General features: G+C 47.9%; 1 protein-coding gene across 1 annotated transcript in view; it reads right to left on the bottom strand.

Annotated features, from left to right (window-relative positions):
* Positions 1-8,287, bottom strand: part of JARID2 (jumonji and AT-rich interaction domain containing 2) — a 281,140-nt gene extending 272,853 nt beyond the window's left edge. The window contains exon 1 of the mRNA XM_017521293.2: positions 7,767-8,287. Within this exon, the coding sequence (XP_017376782.1) occupies positions 7,767-7,811 (45 nt within the window). The 5' untranslated portion in view covers positions 7,812-8,287. The remainder of the gene's footprint in view (positions 1-7,766) is intronic.
* Between the last annotated feature and the right edge of the window lie 4,283 nt (positions 8,288-12,570).

The raw sequence follows: 12,570 nt of genomic DNA, 5'->3' as shown, positions 1-12,570 counted from the left end.
CAGTCTGGCACCTGACAACGGAGCAAGACTCTGTTCTAAAAAAAAAAAAAAAAAACACACAAACATGCATGTGAGACTGACTGACACTCCTGACAAAACTGCCCTCACTTCCCCAACTTTCTCAGATGAAAAGCCTCTCCAAAGGCTGCCAACAGCCCCTTTTATGACCTTTTCTTTCTCCCCTTTTTGGGGCTCCACTGATCATTTTACTTCTATTTCCTCTGAACTCAAAAGTGGGGAGCTAATACAGAAAACTAACCATCTGGCTAGTTTTTCACCTTACTTTTCTCATCTGTAAAATGGACTCAAAAACTCCTTTTCTGGGGCAAACTCACAATGTGGGTGGTTATTTCAGAACTGACTGAGTCCGCTTTTCACAATACCATTAAGAGAGGTGGGTGTTATGTGGCCACCTGGAGGTGTTTTCTACAATACATGTTTTTCTGGGACATTTCTTCAAATGGATAAAGAGACCCACGACAGGTGGGCAGCACCCTTACAATAGTGAAATCTGTGGCAAGACAAACTGTGGTAAAAGTGGAAAAAAACAGAGACCCAGAGTGGTCATGGAGCTGTGGCTGCTCACACAGAAACTACCTAGACCTTGCCCTCTGAGACAATGTACATGGGCTCTTTCCTACAGCCTAAGAGGACTAGAAAGACAAAAGCCACCTGCAAGAATTGACAGGGGGCCAGGTGCAGTGGCTCACGCCTGTAATCCCACACTTTAGGAGCAAGGCAGGCAGATCGCGAGGTTAAGAGTTCAAGACCAGCCTGGGCAACATGGTAAAACCTATCTCTATACAAAAATTAGCTGGGTGTGGTGACACGTGCCTGTAATCTCAGCTACTTGGGAGGCTGAGGCAGAAGAATCACTTGAACCCAGGAACCAGAGGTTGTCGAGATCATACCACTGCACTCGAGCCTGAGCAACAGACTCTGTCTTGGGGGGCTGGAGGGGAATGAAGTGACAGGAACAATAAGTCCTGGAAACAGGATTCTTCCACCAAGAGCAAAATGACAGGTCAGCTCCACTTTTAATAATTTTATTCTCGGCCAGGTGCAGTGGCTCACGCCTGTAATCCAAGCACTTTGGAGGCCAACTCGAGCGGATCACCTGAGGTCAGGAGTTCAAGGCCAGCCTGACCAACATGGTGAAACCCTGTCTTTAAAAATAATAATAATAATAATTTTATTCTGAATCAGAATTGAATTTTCAAAATCCTTACTAAAAAACCCTGATACTTCCAGAAGGGTATAGGATTGTCTGTAGTCAAGAAAGATTAAAACCTAAAAGAATAATGAAAATAAAATCTTGCTCACTCTAATTTTCTACAAAAATGTAGACAGACATCATGGAGTTCCCACCTCCTGGAATAAAAGATGCCTCTAAGGGTGAGGCAAGTATGGAAAAGGTTTATGGACAAAAGGAATTAGAAAAACAAAGACTGGGGCCTGGAAAAGCAATTGAGGCTTGTCTTAGGATGTCACAGAAATAAAGAGTACAGTTATCTGGAAGACAGAAAGAAAGAAAAGATAATTGAGCACATGAAAAAACGGATTCAATTGGTCTCATTTTTTTTAAGGTTATTTTCAATTTTTTAATTTTTTTTTTGAGACAGAGTTTTGTTCTTTTTGCATAGGCTGGAGTGCAATGATACTCACAGCTCACCACAACTTCCACCTCCCAGGTTCAAGTGACTCTCCTGCCTCAGCCTCCCGAGTAGCTGGAATGAAGGCATGCACCACCACACCTGTCTAATTTTGTATTTTTAGTAGAAACGAGGTTTCCCCATGTTGGTCAGGCTGATCTCAAACTCCCAACCTCAGGTGATCCACCCGCCTTGGCCTCCCAAAGTGCTAAGATTACAGGCATGAGCCACTGCACCCGGCCCCTGGTCTCATTTTTATTAACAGGTAAGGCTTAAGGATTTGAAATGGAACAGACCTTCCACAATATCTCCTAAATAAAACAATATGTAATTGAAGTTGCCAGATCACAAAATGCAAGCTTCTGAACTCCATGAATTAGGTGCAGCATCACTAATCTTTCTGCTCCCTGCCATGCAGTGAATGGCACAATTACTCTAACGCCAAAAGTAATACAATCACCTCAGTAGGACTACTCTACACTGATCCACACTTTACCTAAGCTACGTAGCATGAAACAGACAGGGAGTCCCGTTTAGCATTCAGGGATTAAGGCTAAACACAGTTTGAAGCACTCTTATGAGGGATGACAAGAACCAGAAATAGGTTAGTTAATGGAAACAAGTTTGTTAGGCAAGAAAAAATTTAAAAAAAAAAAAAAAAGGATATTCCTTAACATTTAACAGACAAAGACAAATATACTTTTAACACCAGGTTTTTCTGACATCAGACCATGGGTCTTACTTCTCCTGGTATTCCACATTATGCTGTTTTGTTTGTTGTGAAAGTCTGGGCATAACTGAAGTTTGGCTCTTAAAAGGGAATCACTTGCAAAGCAATGTATGTGGACAGTCCTTACAGATTTTCCCCAAAATCTTATAAATGTCTGGCCCACATCTAATTTAACACCTGTTTTTCTTAGTAATTGACTTTATCAAGTCTTCTTCAAAACATTCAAATTAAAAGTTTTCACTGAAACTCTTTTTCACTCGTTTCAAGGTTGACGTAATATTTAACTGTAATTATAATAATAAGCCCAACTGGAATAACCAGATTTGGGAACAAACAACTGACACTTAACTTAGCAAGACTTCTGGGTGAAAGCCAAAGGGGACAGAGGCACATCCCAGAGCTGCCCAGGAGCTTTGTCCTGGGGTATCAGCCAGAACGTTCTGGAGCGAACAGGGCAAGTAGGTTGGGTAGGTAAATGGTGATGAGGAGCTCAGCACAGTGGCGCGTGCCTGCAGTCCCAGCTACTCGGGAGGCTGAGGTGGGAGGAGCACTTAAGCCCAGGAGTTCTTGACTGTAGTGCGCTATACCAATCAGGTGTCTGCACTAAGTTCAGAATCAATATGGTGACCTCCCGGGAGTAGGGGAGGGAGTAGGGGACTACTACGTCGCCTAAGGAGGAGTGAATCAGCCCAGGCCGGAAACGGAGCAAGTCAAAACTCCCCTGCTGATCAGTAGTGAGACTGCCTGTGAATAGACACTACACTCCAGCCTGGGCAACATAGTGAGACCGGGTCTCTTAAAGAAAAAAAAAAAAAAGGAAAAAAAATGTGGTTAGGAGAGCTGCTACTACAGTAATCCTGGGGGAGATGTGGATCAGGATGATTAGAGTAATGCAGCCAGAATTCAAAGGTCAGGAATGTGAGTCTTCACGGCATCATGAGCAAAGGCACTAGCTTAAAAAGGCTCTCCAGTTTAGCCTTCACCAAGTGTCTTAAAGGACTATGCTTAGTATGACATTCCCATGTCTTCTCTTAAATGAAAACAAAAAAGACAACAGTTCCATTTTGAATGTAATTGACACCAATTATATACTCCAAAAGATTTTCTTGTTCTGAAGGAGGTAAGTTAAAATAACCTTCGGAGCAGGACATACATACATATACATATATATAAAAACACTGCGATTACTGGCACTTGGAAATGTGTCCATAGCCTTCGGCCCAGCAACAGGCACTGGTTTAACACACTATGAGTAAACAGCCACTGTATATGCCAAGTACCAAATACTTCTACTTCTTATTTGGGCCAGTGGCTACAGGGACACAAGAGTTAAATATTAGCCTACAGTAAAATAATTACTTGAATAATAAACCGAGTTGGATTACTTTTTGACATAATTTATTTTTTCTTTCAAATTTTAGTGACACTTTGAACTTGATTGTATCTTCTTTCCGTATTGTCCCTAAACAGTAACAGGAGTTCAAATGCCACTGCCCTGCACTTAACACAGAGCAAGATTTTCCACACTAGAAACAAGTATCAAGAAAGCCACTTAAAGATCCCAGGAAAGAAAAACTACAACAATAAAATAACGTGCAAATTTCCCCACCACTCCACCAACTGTGAAATAACCTGAACAATTTGTCTAAAATGACAAGATTTAAAGCAAAAAAACCTCATAAATCCAACCACTATATTTGTGTGTTCTTTTTACTTTTTTCTTTACAATTTTATGTAGTTGTAATTATAACAAATCCTACTATCGAACCCTATAGCCAAAACTTCTTCCAATTTTTAAATCATATACTTTTAAATTATACAATTAAGATACTTAAAACTGACAGCTTAGTGGTACAAATTCTGCTTGAGCTGTGCTAGAAAATCAAACTGGCAATTTGTTTTCATGCTAATTACATGAATTATTATCTTCATATGGCAGAGATTTTCTATTTCAAACTGATACCTGCTAGAGAGCAAAGATCAAATAGTAATGAAGCCCCAATATCGTATCTGTTATTCTCCCTAGGAACAACCAAGCAGTGGAATGATGGAAATGGCAGAAAATATCCACAGAGCAAAACATGCAACTGTTTTTATCGTCAAAGTGGATTGGGGCTTTCAAAGGCAAATGTTTTCAGTTATTTAAGGTATTGTAGTGGGAGTCGTGCCCAACACAATTAAGACAGGATTACATTGCAATTTATGACTTTCTCAAGGACATCATTTATTATGAAATATAACAATCATTTCTCCCAAAGCCTACCATCGACAATCACACCCCCAACTCTGCTTTGCTAAGGTAATAAACTAAATGGCAACTCAGCAGGCATCTCTGGCTTTTGAGACCAATTATGGGAAACGTGCTGCCTTCAACCAGCTCAAGTAATAATGCCAGCTTACATATAAAGAGGCATACTGCTTTACATCTTCCGTGCACATGATCTTTTCAGTGACTTAGTTAAGTGGCAATGGCAGCTATTTTTCCATTTTACAAATGAGAAAACAGAATGCCAGTCTCTGGTTACCTTGCTCCGAAAAACTAAGCACAGACCACCTTGAGACTTAACGGAGTCTTGTTCTCTCCTCAGTACACGATTCAATGACAAGTCTTCCTCGGTCCAGCCCCCCCAAAATTACACTCAGTAGGCACAGAGCCGGCACAGCAAAGGAGAGTCCCCCACCATGGTACCGCAAAGCTTCCAGAAAGAGCAACAGTTGCTGCTGTGCAACATCACCATGAAGGGCATCCGGCCACATCCTGCCGAAGCATCCCCAACACGACTTCAAGTGACAAAGTGGCCAAATCCACAATGCGGTCCCTCCAACAAAGCAGACCTTTCCCTGAATACTTTCATTTCTTTCCATAAGCACCGGAGGTAGGGCGCATGTACCACGCTAGTAATGCAACACCATCAGGAGACCTGGAACAGAGGAAAACATTCCTGCAGAAAGGAGGCGCCTCCTCCCAGCTCCCCACTTCCCAAGTGGCATCAGAACAGGGTCCAATGACACTCCTTTGGGGACCAACGGCTCCTCAGCGCTCACCTGGTAGGAAGCGCGATGCTCCGGAGCGGAAGGCAGAGGCAGAGCGTATCTTCCTCCTCTTCCTCCTCCCACGCCGCAGCCCAGCTCCGCGGCAGCCCCCGCCCCGCACCCTCCTCCCCCGGCAGCCCCGCCGCGCCTGGAACCTCCCGCCCGACTTTTGACGTCACGGAGGAGGGGAAGGTTCCACCCGGGCCCGTCCCTTTGTGACGTCACAATGACAACAGAGCGCGGCCGGGAGCGTCCGGGAACCGAGCGCCGCGGGGGGCGGAGGGAGGGAAGGAGGGCTGGGGCGCCAGTGCGCGGCGGGGGAAGAACCCGGGGGCGGGGAGGGGGTGCGCTGACGTCTCGCCCGCTTAACCTGTTGCTCTTGAGAGTGCGTCGGAGCCCGCAGGCAGGGCCGCGGGGAGCCGGCAGGGCCGCCGCCATGCTCGGCCGTGCGCAGGGTGGGGGGCGCGGGCTGCAGCTGTGCGCCGCGCGCCCCCTCCTCGGCACGCCTACGCCCCCGCCCCGCGCGCTCTCCCCTCCCCGCGCCCCACCCACCCACCCGCCTGCCTGCCTGCCTGCCTACGAGCCGGCCCGGGTAGCCCGGTGCCCGCCTGCCTGCGAGCCGGCCCGGGTAGGATAGCCCGGTGCCCGCCTCGCGCGCCCGCCCGGAGCCCGGAGTCTGCCCCCTACAGGCCGCGCGCGCGCGCCCGCCGGCCCAGCCCCGGCCCAGCCGGCCGCGACCCCGGCGCGCCGTCCCCTCCGCAGCCAGCTCGAGCACGTCGCTAACACCTCTGTTCCCGGAGCATTAACTCGTGCCGTGCCTCCCGCGGCCGCCGCCAGCCACGGTCTTGCAGCCGGACGCCCCGACTCGACACGATCCGCTGACCGTCCGCAATTTAAAAAACCCACCCAACGCTGCTCTCCACCTCAAGAAGGTCCGAAATGGGAGGCGGGGTGGGGTTCTCGTCCAAGTTCTACCCCATTTGCTTTGTGGCTGCATCCGAAACGGACGTGCCCCGGGAAGGCGTCCACGCTCCGAGGCAAGGTTGCCTCCGTGCAGTTTCTACAGCCGGAGTTTAAACTAGTCCTTTGCATTCTACCCAGCCCTCTGCAATGCGGATGTATTTTAATTCTTAAATTCTTTACGAACAGCTTTCTAAGTTGGACTTGATTAATCTAACCTTGCATTTCTTTCACAGTTGAAGTTGACGTGTCTAGATAAGAATCAGCTCTCTTGAAGAAGCATTCAGCTTTTCCATTAAATATATTTTTTACAAAACCAGTGCCCCGAAGGTCATCTCTCATTACACACACCACAATGATCAAAAAGGGAAAATATTAACGCCAATCTGTCTACTCAACTTAAATAAAACTTTCCTCTTACGCTAAGGTATGTTCATTTGGCCTTTTTTGAAAAAATGAGTTCTTTAAAGCATGCAGCTAATCACAGATCACTGGAGTGCATATTTGGTTAATCCCTCGGTCCCCCTCTTTCCGCCCTCCCCTCAAACTTAAAAAAAAAAAAAGGCACCACACACAAAACAAAAACACTCCCCATGCCAATCAAAACGTAGCTGTACTATGCACAAATTTAACTATTCCAAACCATTTAAATCTCTGAATAATCACCGAATTTCAGAAGCCCAGTTAACAAGGAGAAATGACTTGTACTTACATATGCATTCACATACACACTTAAAAACATTAGCCATAGTGTGTCCTTTTCCCCTAGAACTGGAAATCATGAATTTTTTTAAACAAAACCAGCCTCATTATTAAAGTCAAACCCAACAAATGCATTCGCTGTAACATGATTCCCAACTGGTTTATGTTGCAAACCAGATAAGCCAAAATGACCACAGACATTAAATTTAATGTGCCAGTGCAAAGAGAAGATCGCCATAATCGGACCCTCGATTGCAACTTAAAGGGCTTCCAACACACATGCGTTACACGATTTTTCCAAATAACATTAATAATAATAACACAGGCTCATTTGCATGCAAAGTGCAATACGGGGCCAAATCCGCTTGAGAATGCAGTTTAGTTACATTACCGCAGCCGCCGCCACCTCAAGCTCCACCAAAATCCCTTGCCTTTCATCTAAAACTAGATTATGGTTGTGTCATTCGAGGTCAATTTATTTACTTGAGGTATCTCTACACCAATCTGTTTTTTCAGCCAAACTAGGCAGACACCACTTTGCTTGAAAAGCCCTCTTTCAGAAAAGAAAGAAACAGCCTTATCGGACGCTGTGTTTAAAACCCTTCAGCTGCAGAATTATCTATAAACTTGACATTCACAGCCATTGCTTAAAACTGCAAGTCAAAGGATGTGTTGTTAGGAGCACTTACATATTTCTTCTGAATGATATTCCTCTTGGGTCTTTCCTTGCTCATTCTGAGATCCAAATGCTGATTGCAAAAGGGGACAATTGCTTCATGAATTTAAAGCCGTCAGAAATTTGCAAAAAAATATCCTGGTGGTTTTTATTGTTGTTGGTGGTGGTTGATCTTGTAATCCGACTTTTCTTCCTCTTCCCCCAAAGCCAGATTCGCCTTGAAATAAATCCGAAATTGGGAAGGAAAAAAAAAAAAGAGCCAAAGACGAACGAAGCAAACAAAAAAAAATTCACTTTAGTAAAACACTCATAATGGAAAATTTCCCCCGAAACACATACACACACACACACAAAAAAAAACCGACGCCCTTCACTCCCCCCCCTTTTTCCTCCAAAAACTACATCAGCGAAACGTGAAGGTCCTTAGTGTCTGATCCGTAGTTACATCTTGGAAAAGAAAAGGGAAAGATAAATAAAAAATGTTGGAAGTCACGTTTGTGCTGCAGCAGCAGTGCGAGCAGAAGAGTCAACTCCAGCGGCGGCGGCGGCGGCGGCGGCGGCGGCAGCACCACAGCGAGGGCTCGCCGAGTCTCTTTTTTCCAAGCCCCCTAACCAATGAGAGAGAGGCTATCCAGCCCAACTTTAAATGGACTCTGCTTTTATACAAGTTAGGGCTCCTCGGATAATTCCCCGCCGGGCACCAGCCGAAAACTCCCACCGCTCGGCCGCCAGGCGCCCGCTTAGCCCGGTGCCGACCGCCCCTGGCCCAGGCCAGGGCACCCCCGTAGCCTGGCCAACCAGACACCCGAGCGGCCTCGACGAAGCCCTCCCCGGCAAGCCCTGGGCGTCGCTCCCACGCCGAGCCCAGGCGAGGAATTGAGAGAGGCTCCCTAGCTCAATGCATGGCACGCTCCGTCGCTCCACCTCACCCCCTTTCCCCTGCCTGCCGCTCACCTCACGGCCGCCCCGCGCCAGCACTCGCCACTGCCCTCGCGTCTACCTGCAGCCGGGTTGCTGGGTACGAGTGCCCCAAGACGCCCGGCCCCGGGGAGAGCCGCCTATTCCCGGGGTACCTTAGAATGGTCCCCTTGATCTTCTGGAAGTTGTAGTCCCCCGACTACAAAATGGCTATGGCCACGGAAGCTGGGAACTACAATTCCCAGTCTGCCCCGCAAAGTCTGTCACTCAACTCCCCTCCCTCCTCCTCGGCCCCCTCCCCCTCACCGGCCGTGCCAACAAACGCTTGGACGTGTCCCGCGTGCGACACTGCTAGAGGCTGGCTCGGGATTGGCCCGCGGAGCGTGTGGTCCGCGAGCGAGGAACTCCCCACGCCGGCCCCCCTCCGCCTCCCGGGCCCCGGCCCCCCTCCCCTGACGGCCCCCTCCCCGCGCGCCCTGCCCCCACCCGCGGCGCTAACCGCCTGTGGAATCAAGGAATCGCGCGCGCGCGTCGCCCGGAGCCGCGGGGGAGGGACGCGAGGCTTCCCCGGGGAAGGCCTCGGAGCGTGGCGGCGAGGGGGGCGGTGTCAGGGAGGGGTTGGAGCCAGTCCTAAGGAAAACTGGGCCACGCACCAAGAGGAATCCTCGGTGCGAACTAGTTGATCGGCGGCGCCTGCTGCTTGTGCAGTGCAGCCGGTGTCACCTCAGGACAGCGCCTCGCGTCTGTGTACAGAGCGTGCTGCGGGCGCCTGGGGTAGTCCCAGGTCACCCCTTTCCGCGCCCCGCAGCAGCGCACGCCCGCACGCGCAGGGTGGGCGGCGGCCGGGGTCGCCTCGTGGAAGGGCCACGCCCCCCCACGCCCGGGCTCGCCACGTGGCCCCGCGGTCGCGAAAGCGCCTCCGCCCGACCCGCGAGAAGGACGTCCCTGGTGGCCCGGGAGTGAAGCCCCGGCTGCTGCCTCCCGAGAAAAGAGCTGTGTTTAAAGAGACTGGGCGGGATCTTTGCTTTGCCAGGCGGATTTTGTGATAAAATACCGCAAAATGTTGAGGTAAAAATGAGTGGAATATGGTGACCGAGCCGCACAGACACACAACCGTAAGGAAGCATCTCGAACACCGAGTGCCAGGAATATCAAGTGCCCGGGCCGCGCGAGAGCCTGCTTTTTACCTGCCTCCAGCCAGCCCTCTGTCGTGCTCGTTTAATCGCTGAAATAAATGAAGTAGCAGGCCCTGGCGTACCGCTTTGGGCCTTCGCCTTATTAACAACTTTGTCAAGTCTCGCATCGCCATTCTGCCTTGTTAATTTCCTTGTTTTTCGCTGTGGTTTTAGAGGAGCAGCGTTTTCCATTCTCAGGCTAGCCTTGGGATTAAACGTGGCAGAGGCGCTCCCACGAACGCACACCGGTATATTTTATTCTACCCATTCCCTAGACTTCAAAAGTCTATATACTCGGGTCACACAGCTGTTTACTTGCAGCAATATTTGAAGAGATAACCATGGTGTCTAGAAAGGTCTCAGAAAAGGGAGGTGAGAGACCAGACCTGGATTCACATGGCAACGGAGAGCCTCTCTGAGCAGTTTCCTCATCTACAAATTAGTGGTGATTAAACCTGTGGGGAGGATTATATGATAAATAACTAAACTAGCTTAAAGCCAGGCACGTTACTGGAAGCTTTCGGTAAACGAAATAAAACGCCTTTTCGGAAGGGTTTTTAGTTATTTTACCTTATCAAAAAATCTAAAATGAAATAATTTTGTCTCATGTTCACTTCACAATCGGAAGAATAAATGACCTTTTGTGCCCTGAATACTGCAAAACTTGTTCGCTGGTGTCATTTCCTGGGAAGGATCCAATGGGGCAGACTCCAGTAGGGCCACCCAAGGTGTTTTCAAAAGACTTTCTCATCATTAGGACTGGCATACTGGGAATCTCCACATCTCCACGTTGTTAAGATTTTAAACAGCTTTCTGGAAGTTTAACACAGATCTCTCACTCCCCAGGCAAATATTAATGAACAAAGGTGGGTTTCTTTTTGGTTCCCCTAACTAGCCCTGGAGACTGGACTTTTCAGTCCTGGGCCGGCAAACTCCCCTTCCAGACTACCAGCTCTGGGTCACCTGGTGTGAGAAACCATTGTGTGAGGTTGAGGCCTCAGGGCGGGGGAAAGGAAGGAATTTGCTCATTTCCAAAAGATTTGAATAATATTAGTGTTGTTTTCCCTGAAAGGGAAAAAGATCGGCCTTCTTAGCGGTTGAAAGTTTTTCCTGTTGTGGAAATAGACTACTCCTAAAGAACTTCCTCCCCCTGCCATCTTGGCAAGGCCATCCAAGGCTTTCCTTGCTTTTTCCTCCTCTTTTTCATTTTCTGTAAGTCGAATGCACTCTTTCTCCTAATGATTTTCACATCTCAAAGCCTTGACCTCTTCAAATGGAGGGGCAGGGGTGAGAACATGTCTAGGTATGTTGATTCTGTTAGACTTTATGCCAGCACTGTCCTCATTCCTAAGGACACAGGAAGCTCAAAAGTCCTTTGTAAAGAAGCACACAGCTCAGTAAAGGCAAAATTCGCCAGGTGTGGTGGCTCACGCCTGTAATCCCAGCACTTTGGGAGGCCAAGGCAGGTGGATCACGTCAATAGATCGAGACCATCCTGAACAACATGGTAAAACCACGTCTCTACTAAAAACACAAAAATTAGCTGGGCATGGTGATGCCTTCCTGTAGTCCCAGCTACTGGGGAGGCAGGAGAATTGCTTGAACCCAGGAGTCAGAGGCAGCGGAGATATCGTGCCACTGCACTCTAGCTGGCAACAAAGCAAGACTCCCTCTCAAAAAAGAGGCAGAGTTTACAATGGATTGTGATACCTCCAAAAAGTACTATATCAGCAATGTAGATAAGAAGGTAAAAAGAACACATGGCTGAGATGACTAGGTGTGAAGTTTTGAAGTATGTGGAGGGGTTCACATACATACTTAAGGAAAGTGCATATTTCACCCCTTTGCATTGCATCCTGTTTGCTTACATTCTCCACTTTTAACGATTCCAGTTCTCTCTAAATAAAAACGAAACTCCCTAAAGTCAGAGATGATGTTTACTTCTCATACCCTCCAAAGCTCCAAAAACTTCATCACATTTGAAAGATGTCCAGTAAATCCTTACTGGTGAATATTTCACCAAAACTATAATGCCCAACTGTTTAGACTATTGCCTGACCTTTAACCTCCCACCATCATCTCTCATTCCATTCTGGAACTTTGCTAGTTTTCATCTTGCATTATCTAACTCCAATGTAGTATTATACATTCTTCAAGACCCCAACTTCAGGCCTATTTCCAATTCAGCCTGGCTGCTTGGCCTACTCATTCCTGGATTTTCATTGCCCTTGTCATTTCAGCCACTTGTTTTGAGCTTTAAAATTTTGTCCTGAGGCTGAGTGTGGTGACTCACATCTGTAATCCCAGCACTTTGAGAGGCCGAGGCAGAAGGATAGCCTGATCTCTGGAGTTTGAAACCAGCCTGGGTAACATGGTGAAACCCTGTCTCTACCAAAAATATATATATATATATATTTTATATATATATATGTACACACACACACACATGCACACACACAAATTAGCTGGACATGGTGGTCTGGGCAAGGTAGTGCCTGTAGTTCCAGTTACTTGGGAGGCTCAGGTGGGAGGATGGCCTGAACCCAGGAGGCTGAGGTTGCAGTGAGTGGACATTGCACTGCTGCACTCCAACCTGGGTGACAGAGAGATCCTGAAAAAAAAAAAAAAGTGCTGGCCGGGCGCGGTGGCTCAAGCCTGTAATCCCAGCACTTTGGGAGGCCGAGGCGGGTGGATCACGAGGTCAAGAGATCAAGACCATCCTGG

Source organism: Cebus imitator, unplaced genomic scaffold, assembly GCF_001604975.1.
Source record: "Cebus imitator isolate Cc_AM_T3 unplaced genomic scaffold, Cebus_imitator-1.0 Scaffold21, whole genome shotgun sequence".
Lineage (NCBI taxonomy): Eukaryota > Metazoa > Chordata > Mammalia > Primates > Cebidae > Cebus > Cebus imitator.
Note: the sequence above shows the minus strand (reverse complement) of the source record. Positions and strands in the feature narration are given on the sequence as shown.